The sequence below is a fragment of the Pipra filicauda genome, unplaced genomic scaffold, assembly GCF_003945595.2.
Source record: "Pipra filicauda isolate LSUMZ 115617 unplaced genomic scaffold, ASM394559v2 scaffold22_size4397567_pilon, whole genome shotgun sequence".
NCBI lineage: Eukaryota > Metazoa > Chordata > Aves > Passeriformes > Pipridae > Pipra > Pipra filicauda.
The window spans coordinates 1,142,463-1,156,067 of record NW_024104343.1 but is presented as its reverse complement, the minus strand read 5'-3'; the positions used below and the strand labels follow the sequence as shown (position 1 = coordinate 1,156,067).

At 34.4% G+C, this 13,605-nt stretch overlaps 1 protein-coding gene across 3 annotated transcripts in view; it reads right to left on the bottom strand.

Moving 5' to 3' along the window:
- Positions 1-13,605, bottom strand: part of DIAPH3 (diaphanous related formin 3) — a 206,110-nt gene that overhangs the window by 98,528 nt on the left and 93,977 nt on the right. For all 3 annotated transcript variants that reach the window (XM_039381538.1, XM_039381539.1, XM_039381540.1), the window contains exons 20-21: positions 10,512-10,751; positions 4,156-4,285 (exon numbers count right to left, since the gene is read on the bottom strand). In XM_039381538.1, the coding sequence (XP_039237472.1) occupies positions 4,156-4,285; positions 10,512-10,751 (370 nt within the window). The remainder of the gene's footprint in view (positions 1-4,155; positions 4,286-10,511; positions 10,752-13,605) is intronic.

The following is a 13,605-nucleotide window of genomic DNA, read 5'->3' as shown; positions in this document are numbered from 1 at the left end:
GAAGTTTGCACTGCTTTCTGAAAAAACAACCCAAACAAACACAACAATCTTGATGGCCTGAAAATACAGCCTATGAATTTGGGACCCACATCAAAACAAAAGCCCAAGCAATGCATAGCATAAGTATGTTATTTAATAGTATTGAGAAATTTACCATTGACTTAGAAATTCTCCAGTAGGAAAAAAAGCCTTTCCTTTGACACAGAATGCTTATATGTTAATAACAGAATGCATATATATGTTAATATTTTTATCTCATGCTGTCCTAATGTTTTTAAATATTGTAGGTGGAGGTATCCTGCTTTTTCATGAATATAGATTAAACTTCACATTTACAATTTGGTTTCTAGCTTTTTTTATTTTGAAGTGAAATTGTCTATGAAAAAAACTGAATATAGTTTCAAAAATGAGAAAATGGATACATTGTTTGTAAAGCTGTGGTGAGTTAATGTCTTTTAGAAGAAGAAAAATCTACAGTTTTATAGTGTTATTATAGACTATTACCTGTAAGGTCTGAGCAAATTAGAGTCAATCAAGTAAAACAGCAGCCTGGACAAATGCAATCTAATTCTTTACACTATCATAAAATAAGAAATTAGTAAATTTTACTAAATTACCAAAATATTTTGTGTCTGGAACACTAATAGAAAAGTAGGAAAGTCATTATGTTCAAAAGAAGAGACAGCTTTAACTATATAAATCTTCAGGAACTGTCATATCAGTAAGCTCATTAGCTGCAATGAAAGTTCCTCCTGCTGATCTACGAGTACTTAAAAAACAAGATTTGTTATACTTCAAAGTAAAAATGTACATGTACTATAACAATGAATTAAATCTACTTCCAGTATTACAAAAGTAGAAACAAAACTTTTAGCATACAATGCAAAAAAATCCCCAAATTAAATATCCTGAAGTAAACCACACTTTCAAAGGTTACATGTGCCTTGTTGCTTGCCTGTAAAAGTTATATTTAAAAAAATATCTTTTTCCTAATTCAGTGATTAATTTACATACTGTGAATGCTTGATCATTTATGAAATACTAAAAAATACATGTTAGCTTCACAGTTAACAGACCTTGTCACTTCTCTTAAAGTCTTGCAAGCTATTTTAACAGCTTACTGTACAATCACTGGACAATATTTAATGAAATTAAATGAGTAAGAATGTTTTTTCTGAAAAGGATAAAAAGAAAATGAATTGCTGAATGTTGTAATGTTCCAATGGTCACCACTTTGAATAAGAAATACCTTGAGAGAAAAGGTTTAAAAATGAGCAAGTATAAAATAAAAAAAATACGAGGCACGCTACAAATGGGCTGGCTGATACAAGGACACTTATGTCAGGGAGGAATTAAAAAAAAAAAAAGGCATCTTTTTAATAACTTGTTTTGAGAAACCTGTAGAAGACTCAACAATTACTTGAAGGTGATCAATCCAAAACAAAAAAAATGCATAGTATAGTTCCATTTTCATACAGTATGTTCAGCGTCAAGTTTTGTGTTAATATTGTTCAAATGACATATAAACATCTACTACATTAATTTTGATTTATAATTTAAAGGACACTCACAAATAATACTTTTATGCCACATATAAAATGTGAAATTATTGTATTTGAACACATGACTATGCAGACAGGGAATAGAATCAGCTCAATAAAAACCGGCTTACAACAAAGGTATGGGAGAATAGAATATTCTTATCCAACTTTGCTGATTTATTCTTCAGAATTACTTTTAAAAATTACTTCAGAGAACAAAGTTCAGCAAAACCATGAAGGGAATGGCATTCCACCACCTATACAAGGCCCTAACCTTTGCGAGGACAAAAGGTAGAGAAGAGAACTTAGGAACAAGAACTGGAACAAAATACAACCTATATGGCTCACAGGAAAATTGACCATTATATTAGTATGATACAAAACCAGAAAAGAGGGATGTTATCTCCTTACCCAACAACTTTGAGGAACAAAGCAGCATATATGTGAACAGAACCTTTCTATCAGATGACAGGAAAAACCCAGGCTGACTTCCTCCCTTTTGTACTATCAGGAGCCTATAACCCCTTACATGCAACATTTGGATCCAGTAGTTTTCCAGATTTACTGGAAGTCTGAACTGCCTCCAATAAAGCAACCCAGGATGGATTATTCCTGTTAAACCCTAAGTACAGTATCTAGGAATGGAGGAAATGCTCTAAACCCTCGATACCAAATTCTGTTCTACCACAACCAGTATTTTTTTCTGGAATATGCATATTTGACTAGATAAAAGATTTTTTATGACTTCCCCTCTATCACTCTCCCTAGTATCCATAATGATGGCTTGTAATATCTGCTGTAATATCTGCTATAATTTCTCAACTCTCTGTAGAAGCCTCAATACAAATCATTCTTAGTCAATTTGTTAGACTTCATCAGCATATCAGTAAGTTACATGAGACCATATGTTGGATGTGACTGAACACAACCACAGATTCACGGACATTTTTTTAACTGACCTTTGGTAAACTCAAGCAAAAATATCCACTTCATTAAAAATTTACTGTGCAAAAGTTGGTGCATAGTAAATCAACTTGCTTCATAAAAAGGTATTTTTGCAGAAGGACTAAAAAGTTTAAAAAACCCCCATGAGCTACAGTCTCTGTGATCTGTTGCATTTTCCAAAACTCCAACGCAGCAGGAGTCTTTCAAAACAGAATGGAGTTTTGCAAGTAAGGAAACAAGTATAAACAAACACTTTATACACTAACCTGTTAACGATATCCTAAGCCTTTGTCTTTTTCATACAATAAAACTGAAATGCAAAATTTATCTCATAATACACTGAAGCAAATTCAATATATAAACTTGAAAACATGATCATTGATTTCCATCTTACAACATACTGAGTGAGATCAAAGATTCATCTGATCATTTGCAGATAGCTAAAAAAGCTATCTGGACTAACTGATAATTTTACTGACTACTCTTTGAAAGGTCAGTGTTTTATATCCCAGAAGTTTTCCAGAAGACAATCAAAAGTGTCTGAAAATAATGGCTTCTAATAAGAAACATTTTAGTTTTCCTGTCTGATATAAAAAATTCAACCACAATACAGACAATAGCATCATGGTAATGAAAAAAAAAATCAGTGACCAGTTAACACTGCAAATTATGATGAAAACGTTAAATTCATATACAGCAGAAACTCTTTCTACTTCCAGTTAGGTGAAAGGCTTGAAACATTTGACAGCTATTTAGAAGTAAATGAACTTTTAAGTGGTTATAATGCACGAAGTAAAATTGGAAACTTTAAGAACTAGGACACCAGGAAGTGAACTCTATGTAAAGGACCAGTATCTCAAGTTCTTCATCAGAAGCAGGTTTTGCAAAGTTGTAATTTGGGGCAGGGAGACTGACAGAGACATAAGAGTGATGCTACATAGAGCAATCTAGATAAACAGTGATACTTTCCAAACTGATATAAACTAAAAAAATTATTAACCAAGACAGCCATCTGATTTTTTTTTCCTGACAGAGTAGGACAGTGCTGAGGTAGCATTAATGTCTTACTCAGTGCTTAGTCTGCTTAAATTACTTAAACTGTGATAAAATATGGAAAAGACATTCTTAATTAAAAAATTAATTGCAAAAAAATGCACTGATCTCTATACTGAGATTTACTATATTCTATACTGCATGACGAAACAGTAAAATTTTTCCAGACTTTCAATGCTACTGTTGCATGAAGAACACACATACAGGGAAGACAAAATTGTTCCATGTTTTGAAAAAATAAAATAAAATTAAGTGACAGCATGCCAACCTTTCTGCATTTCTAAATTAAAAGACACTGAGTGATACACTTACTGTATAAAAGATTGAAAGTTGGAATTAAGTTCTCTTAATAGAAAAGAACTTTTAAAAGAAATATATTTTGGAACATGATTCTAGAAGACATGTTAGAAGAAATGTAATGGTAAATCCTGTAGTAAATGTTAAAGGACCAAACAATAAGTATCTTCAAGACCATTCGCAGCAGCTCAAATTACTGATCCATGATATAGACCATTAACGTATATTTTTTAAATATTGTTTGTAAAAAACAAGCATCATTCCACGCACAAGACACTCTAATGTATCAAAACCAAAACTTTTAGTTAGTTACACAAACCTTTACTAGCTTTATCTAAATGCTGAAAATCCTCAACAAAATCCAGGACATCCTGATAGCTTTCTTCACACACTTCTACGAGAAAATGTAGCAATGTTGTTTTCTGATCTGCCGACTTTGTGTCTCTCAGCTAGGAAAAAAAAATAAAATGTAAAAACACTGAGAAAAATACATTTTGATAATTAATATATATTACTAACTATGAATCCAAGAAAGGTAAGAACAAACTGTTGAAGTGGTAGTTTTTTTAAAAAAAAAACCAAAGTAATGGGCTGTTTAATTCCCACCTTGCTAAAAACCCCTAGGAAGATCAGACTAATTTTTTTTTTTAATTCTATGCCATATTTGAGTTCAGTACTCAAAAACAGTACACATATCTCTTTTAAAAATGTAATTATTTAAACAATACAGGAGTATTTGCAAAACTGTGAACAAACAAATAAAAGCCTAAAAAAAAAATCAGAGCTAAATCAGCAGAATCTAACTATACATAATGCACATGTACACTCCATTACATGATTTGTTTCCTCGTGCATGAAATTAACTCTAGTCTAACAATATTTCGGCAGTGGAAGCTACACAGCCTCAACCTGCACAAGTGCTTCTTGTTATCAATTCTCAATACAGTAAATAAGAGTTTAGAGATTTCATTGTTTAAAAAAGTTGACTTCAAAATCTCTTAAGTATAAACCTTTTTGAACCCTTTATACATCTCACATTTTTTTTAAGTCTGGTCATTTTAAAACTTGCAGTTACTTGTGTAAAAACCACTAACAATTGACTACTGGCAAACACTCAGCTATACATTTCTGTTGTAGTCTTCCATTTGAGTTGTCCTTCTAAATCAAAGAGATTTTGACCAATAGAAAATGACATCACATATGAAAGTGTTTCTTTGCTACTTAAGGACTATTTCTAGACAAAACAATTTAGCAGGAAAAGTATATAATTTGTGCACATAGGTACAAAGTAAGCATAAGTACTAAAGGGCTGCCACAGTTGCACTAAGACTTGTACAACATCTGAATATCAAGGCACAAAGTTTTTAGCACAGTATCACAACAAGGAATTAACCTGAAAAATTATGTTAGTTTGTTTCAGCTTCAAGACTGTTCTTTAGTTTGGTTAACATGAAAAATACAAGTGATCAAAGTTCAACAATATGAGTAATTACAGCAACAAGGCAGAAAGGAAAAATTACCTCTCTTTCTAAAGAGAGGTGAAAACCAGAAACAGAGCTGTATGGGAATTTTTTTCAAATCAGGAACTAAGAGCAAGATCATTCCCAATTTGAATATACATACCCTTTTTTTTCCCCATGGTTGCAAATTTCTTATAAAGAGATTTTTTTCATTCAGTCATCACTTAAAAAATATTTTAAATTATCGGATTAAAAACCCAAATTATATTGTTTGTTTTTTCTGTACTTTATGTAAATGAAAATGAAGAATTTTGGATGGTGGCTATCACTGAGGTTAATATTTCCTACTTCACTATAAAAAGTCAGTGATTATTTTCAAAGATCAAAATTATACTATCTTAGTACAATGAGATATACTCTTTCAGAATGTGTATGTTTCCTTCAGACGAGTTGATGTGAGACATAATTTTCAAAATAAACAGAAAATGCAACACATATATATCAACACCCAAAACCATATTTTAGGATCCTTACTGTATGCAGTGTTACAAAATAAGTTACTTCTACCGTATTGGGAATCTTGGTGAAGGATATCTCATTAACACCACACAAAATTTCTACAATGTTACACTGCTTAAAATACATGTAGTTAACAAAAGTTAGCTATAAATATGAACCTGTGTTATAAACATGCACTAATTTTAATACATGAGTATTTAATAAATGACTGAGTATTAGCATATCGATATCATATCTCTCTTCTGAGAATATGCATGGGTGCTCTCTGATGTAGAAGAACTATTACAGTTCAATTCTACATGAAGCAGGGAAAAAGCAGGATACAGAATTAGATTCTGCAAAGTGGAGAGTTCATATAATCTCCTACGCATAGCTGGGCACAAATGAAGAAGAGCAGATAAATTGCATATCCTTTAAATATTACAGAAACCAATATCTTTGAAGGACAGAAGTCATGGAAAATTTCTTAGGTTGTAAAAAAAACTACTGAAAACTGCTGTGCAGACAACCAAACAGTCCACATTTTGCAGCTTTCTAGATTTGGGCCGTGGAGGAACGCTAGTTCGGGTGGGTTATTTTCCTGTTTTAATACTAATATTTTTAATATTAGTTTAATATTAGTTCATTATTCTCAGAACAGAAGAGATTAGGCATCAACCAAGACACTACACATTGTTAAGAAAATCCAAAAAATTACACATACATAGTTTTACCTCTGTGTTTCCAGACAAAGTGATCTGTCAGTGTAAAAGACAATTTCATACCCAGTGAAGGCTTGGCACTCACGGACTTCCTAAATGAGGCCACAATTGGATGAGGTAAGTTAAGAATTGGTGACTAGTACCCTGATACACATAGGATAGTAAATGCAAAGTCCCAGTGTTTTTCTCTGAAAAAAATTTATCAACCTTCAAAAGTACAAGTAGTTGATTGTAGGTTGCATTTGTCCTGGGATATCTAGTGACAGAGATCTGAAATTTTACAGATGAATTCAAAGTTGCTTAGACTTGGTGGTCATAGTTGCTCTGCCTCACAGCAAAATCTGTAATATTTAGTTTTCTGGGGGTTTTGTTTTGTTTTGTTTTTTCTTGTAATAGAACAGCTCGGCTTGGAAGGCACCTCTAAAGACTATCTAGTCCAAACCCCTTGCCATAGGCATTCACATTCAGCAACCATTAAGGCTGCATTATCTTCCCTCCCAAAAAGTTTTTACACACCATGGTTTGGTATTTACAATCTAGCATGAAGTGACGTCAAATGAAATACATACAAAATTTGTGTCATTAGAACATCATTTTTGTACTTGCACATTTCTTATGTAAATGAAACATATGACATTATCTCTTTATGCAAAAATTAAGTCCTGAAAAGAGTAAACTAGTCTCAGCACTTCCAATCACACAGCATGACATAATATCAAAATTACACCATAATAAGCATTTTGACAATAGGAAGCAAATTACCTTTTTTTTGGTGTTTAAAGCTTTGTATCTACTTATCTACTTCACCTACAGCCTATTGGTAGTGATCAACATTTCTCTTGAGCATAAATGAAGCGCATATTCCTCTTCTTTCTTTTCTAAACTAAATACACCCAAATGTTTTTTTCCTTAGATTAAAAGTTCTACATATGGATTTTCACCAGTCAGTCTATATATTTTTTGCAGTAATTCAGACAAGACTTCACTTAAAAACTTATTAGCACCAAGTAAGCAGTAGATAATCAACATCTTTATAATATACAGAAGGTACACTAAAAGACATTTTTTCCCTCTCTAAAGAATGTTGTACCCTCCTGTAAGGTGAAATAATCTGTATGTGTGCAAATCTGAGGAACTCAGGTTGCCCTGAGCTGGAGGACCATGACTGTGAGAATGATCAACTCCCAGTCAACCCTGAAATTGTGCAGGACCTGCTGCTCCAGTTGGATCCCTAAAAATCTATGGGGCCTGATGGGATTTATCCCAGAATACTCAAAGAATTTGCTGATGTCACTGCAAAGCCTCTCTCAATAATTTTTGAGTGGTCTTGGGAATCTGGACAGGTCCCAGCTGACTGGAAGCTGGTGAACATTGTCTCAATTATCAAGAAGGGCAAGAAGGAGGATCCTGGAAACTACAGACCTTCAGTGCCCAGTAAAATCGTGGAAAAAATTATTCAGTGAGGTATTGAAGGACATTGGTCACAGCCAGCACAGCTTAATAAGGGGAAAGTCTTGCTTGTCGAACCTGATTTCCTTCTGTGACAGGAAAATCCACCTCGTTGATCAAGGGAAGCCATGGAATCTTTTTCGATTTCAGTAAAGCTTTCAATACTGTCTCTCACCAGATCCTTCTGGACAAAATGTCCAGCACACAGCTGGATAACCATGTTATGTGACGGGTGAGCAATTAGCTCACAGGTCGGACACAAAGAGTTATAGTGAATGGAGCAACATCAGACTGGTGACCTGTCACCAGTGGGGTTCCTCAGGGCTCCATCCTCAGCCTAGTTCTCTTCAACATCTTCGGTAATGACCAGGGCTTTAAGGAATACTAAGCAAGTTTGCAGATGGCACTAAACTGGGAGGAGCTATTGACTCCCTTGAGGGTAGAGAGGCCCTGTAGAGGGACCTCAACAAATCAGAGAGATGGGCAATCACCAACCATATGAAGTTTAACAAGGGCAAGTGCCAGATTCTGTACATGTGACAGGGCAACCCTGGTTGTGTGTTTAGACTAGGGAACAAGAGGACAGAGAGCAGCACTGCGGAAAAGGAGCTTGGGGTGCTCTGGCAGCCAGGAGGGTCAACCATGTCCCAGGGACCATCAGGCAAAGCATCACCAACCAGTCAAAGGAGGGGATCATCCAGCTCTGCTCTGCACTGGTGCGATCTCACCTTGAATATGGTGTGCAGTTTTGGGCACGGTAATATAAAAAATACATTAAGCTGTTAGAGAGCATCCAAAAGAGGATGAAGAGTCTGGAGAGGAAGCTGTATCAAGAGTGGTTGAGGTCACTTGGTTTGTTCAGCCTAGAGAAGAGGAGACTGAAGGGATACCTAATTGCTGTCTTCAACAATCTCAGGAGGGGAAGCAGAGGGGCAGGAACTGATCTCTTCACTCATAACCAGTGACAGAACTAGAGGATACAGTATGAAGCTGAGTTGGGGGAGGTTTAGGTTGGATATCAGGAAAAGGTTTTTAACCCAGAGGGTGTTTGAGCACTGGAACAGGCTCTCCAGGGAAGTGGTCACAGCATCAAGTCTGACAGAATTCAAGAAACGTTTGGCCAACACTTTCAGGTACGTGGTATGATTCTTGTGGTGTCCTGTGCAGGGCCAGGAGTTGGACTTGATGAGCCTGATGGGTCCCTTACAGTATACTCTATGTTTCTATTTTAACTATAAGATCCTGGATTATCAAATGCATTTCATGACAGAGCTCTGTAGAGTGAGTCAGGACTTGGAGCCCTTGTTCTGAAATTCTGCCTAGCCATTCGCTCCTTACTTTCATTATCTGCCCACATAATTTCTCTTTCCCATGTGTAATACTCCAAGGTTACCTTCAAAATTTTCATATTCTAGATCTTAATAAATTATTCCTCCAAGATAAATTCTGACTTTTGATCCTGCTCTGCAAACTGCCTGTAAAAATTACCTTCACATTGTTTTCATATTTCTTTTTTTGTTGTCTTGTGCATTAAAAATACAGAGAATATAAACAGACCTATGACAGATTTTTGTAAAACCTAAGAAGTAAATGCACCTAACTGGAGAGTGAACCTTTAGTACTTTCCTTCTGAATATGTTTCTCAACAAATTGTATTTCTCTAGGTGGATGACCCATGCTTAATGTTTACTTTAGACTAGGGAAAGTATATAACTTATTCTCTATGAATATTTATGTCATAGGTATCACATTCAACACTCAAAAACCATAGTGAAAGAATTCTTCCGAAATATGACAGCATAAGGGTGATTAAAGAATGTAGAAGTTAATATATTGTATTTTCTCCTGTGCGAAAAGATAAAGAAATGGGAAGACAGAGTACATATAAACTTCCAAATAATTCCTTTCTCGTAAGAACTATTACATATATGGTGCTCTCTGTAGATTTTGCAATAGTCTCCCAGAGGGCACAGGAAAAAAAAAACCAGTAACTATGGGGAAGATAATTAGGATTAGAATGGATTATAAATTAACATTCAGAAAAGTATGGATGCTTTCTTGTATTTATCTTATACAAAAGTTGAAAGAGTGAAAATTTAAGAAAAATTAGAAGAAACAAGAAACTGATGAAACTGAGCAACAAAAGAAGAGAATCGTATGAGCAGAAAATGTATGTCCAAGAGAAAACATAACTGTATTAAAATATATTAAAATGTGATAGATATCTTAGAAGTGCTCAGACATTAAAACTACACCATTACTCTGATCACAGTGATATAGTCCTTTCACAACCTTATTTTGTTTGGATTTGGATTTTTCAGTATTCCCTCAAAACAGAATCATCTAAAAATTTAAACGCAAGCCCATCTCAAGATGACTAATCACGGATTAGCTGTATTGTTCAAACCATCAACTAATGCTAACAATAACGAAAAAAATAGAAAGCAAATAACTGCAGGAAAAACATAAAACCAAGTATTTAAGCAGCATAATAAAAACGAATGAAAAAGTGAATGTAATACTCAACACGAACTTTCAAAACTCACTTTACATAGGGAGCTGAGATTATATCCGAAGGTCTGTGCATTCCGAGAACCTGCATTCATGTAGTTTCCCATTAACAATACTAGTTCCAGCAGCTTGCTAAAGCTTTTACTCTTCTTTATCTCTTCACAGGCAGCACTGACAGCCATGATGTCAGGTTTGATGTTATTCACCTGCTCCTCAAACTGAAGCTTAAAAAGAATAGCACTGAGCCGTGGCCGTAGTCGCTTCACGTTGCTCATCTGATTGAAAAGAAAAACAGGAGATTTCCTTTAAAATTCATCGTATACTTTGGCACTGTACAAATGCATACAATCTGAAATGATTTATTGGTGTGACAGGCTTGAAGAAGCAATATATCTGCTATAACTGATAGCAAATGAATGAATGAATGAGAGACACTTGGGTAAGCAACTGAAATCCCATCCTGTGGTTAATAGGAACTGCCCCCATCCTTTCCAAATAACTAGTATGTGTAAGCAATAAAAGATAAAGTGTCATCATATATCACATCTGTCAACTCATATACCAAATCCTATAAAACTAATCCATGTTTATGACCCAGTAGTTGCAAAGAAATGAAAGTAGTTCACAAATTTCGTATAACTCAGGATGTACCAAAACAAGGCAAATCTCATTTTCTGGTGCAAATATTTGAAAGCTGATTCCAATAACAGCTTATTATAAACTTGCAGGAATATAACAGTTTTGAAAAATCTCAGCTATGAAACATGTAATATAGCATATGCTAGTATATACCAATATTCATATCCCACTATACTACTGTACACTCACCTAATACAGTTAATTAGGTACAGCAGAATGCTCCCAGGAAAACAGTAGCTTATGTAGATCATACTCAAAAGACTTGGCCTTTTCTATGGTTTACAGGTCATGTATTTTCAACGGAAGTTTCAATCTTCCTAAACATTAAGTCACTCAATTCTCACTCCAGATGTATTTTGCACATTTTTTACTACATCCACAGTAGAAACACTAGTCTCAAATTCTTCCATGAGCTACTTATCTCGTTTTTCCCTATCCCTGTTTTCCCATCAATTTCATGAATTCCATAAGATCTCCTTCCCCATACTTTTCTTTTTCCTTCTCAAGGCAAGGTTCAAGACAGTAATTCCTTGACAATTTCTAAAATCCTAAACTAATTTTGTTTTGCTGGGTTTTTTTCCTTAATAAAGAATATGTTATGGTTTCCAGATATCAGTACTTCTCAATGCAAGAAAAGAAGCAATAATATTGGTACTTCTCCAACAAAGTAATAGCCTTCATATAGTGGCATTAAACTGAGGCCTTTAAATTGGAAATATCCCCCTCTAGACCACAGCGACACCTAAGGTTTTATAGAATATTTCTCAACCGTATCTAGTCTATCAATGTGAAAATTCCTCTGACAGTGCAAAGTTCCTAAGTCATATGGTACTGATCATCTCAAAACAGACTCTGAAAAGGGTAATGGTGACACTCCTTCCATTTTCAATATAAAGTGAAACTGAAGGCTGTCTAATCCAAACGGTTTGATATAGAAGCCAAAGAGGATGGAATTTACTGTCTCTTTTATTGGTTTTACTGTGACAGTAGAAGAAAATAAATTCAGGTGGAGTGAACATTTTATGTTACTAACCCACTTCAGAAATGCCTGCCTAGCTGTGCATCCACCTGATGATGTCCCATTGAAGTAAACATACTATTTGCATTTTAGTTCATATATGAAATCTTGGTGTAAAATAAGAAATCCTTTCCACTAACCATACTTTGTTTTTCATCAAAAGCAGAGTACAGAAACAGGATGTCTTTCAGATTAAACTAGATTGAAAATCAATTGTTGTGCTTTAGTCTGCAGGCTGTCTCCAGCCTGGTCCTAAAGTCAAACACTTAAAATGTACAGTTTGAACATTATTAGCTCAGTGTCCACTGTAGGTAGATATTCTGTTCTTATAATACATGAAGTAGCATCCAACAACTGTGGTAAAATTTGTACTTACATATGAATAAACAAGGATAATGGGACTTGAATTTGAATAAGGCATTTCGCAGTGAAACAGAAACAGAAATTCCTAAACTACACATAAAATTAACATAGTACTCTTACAACTTTACACCTAATTTAAGAATAACTACCTAAAAGAATATTAAGGTACTGGACAGAGGCAACTGTCATGAAGTCATTCTCCCAGCTCCATCACGAAGAATCACTCTTAACTACTTTTCCTCGATTATTTTACTAGATTTGTACATGTACTATTACTTCTTAGCATATTGAGAACAATATTCCTAATTTTAAGTTTGGTTGTCTGGTTAGCCAGGAAAGATTGAGACTAGACTAGAAAAAACCCACAAAGCTTCGTTGAAGTTATACAGATTTTTAATATTTGTCCCTACTCAGGGTGCAATAGAGATGATTCATTAATATTAAACCATAGAAGCTAACAAAATGCAGTGTAAGATGCATTGATTTTAAATGGTACCAAGCTCAAGACACTACAGAATCAGCAGAAGATGTATCATTTATTGAGTATTGGCTTTTCAGACAGGCAGATCTTTGATACTGAAATAATCAGATACTTTAGACCACAAAGATGTGTTGTACAAACATGAGCATGCACCTATGTGTAAAAGGTGCAAAGTTTTCATCAGAATCACTTGAACTACAATAAATTAAGATGTCCCGTATGTGAGTATATAATTCTTAAGGATGAATGCAGAAATACATACTCTAAAAGATTAGAAACCGAAATACCAGAAACACAACAGAAATGCCACTGGGTTATCATTATTATTACTAGTAGTAATAGTGTCATCCTCATCATTATTATTCAAAATGGTCTGAAATCCATGCACAATGCATATTGTTGGTACTATTTGTTTACCTGTTTGACAAATCAATTATGTAGAAGGGTAGAGATGGAGAGTTGCCTTAGTAATATGTGGCTTTCTTTGTGACATGTAGTCTATAATTATATTCAAACTAAAATCCATACACCTTACCACAAGAGATGCTAAGAATTTAAGTGTTGCAATGTTGACAGGCTTCTTTTAATGTCCTATATTTTTTTATAATGAGCATATAAGGATGTCTGT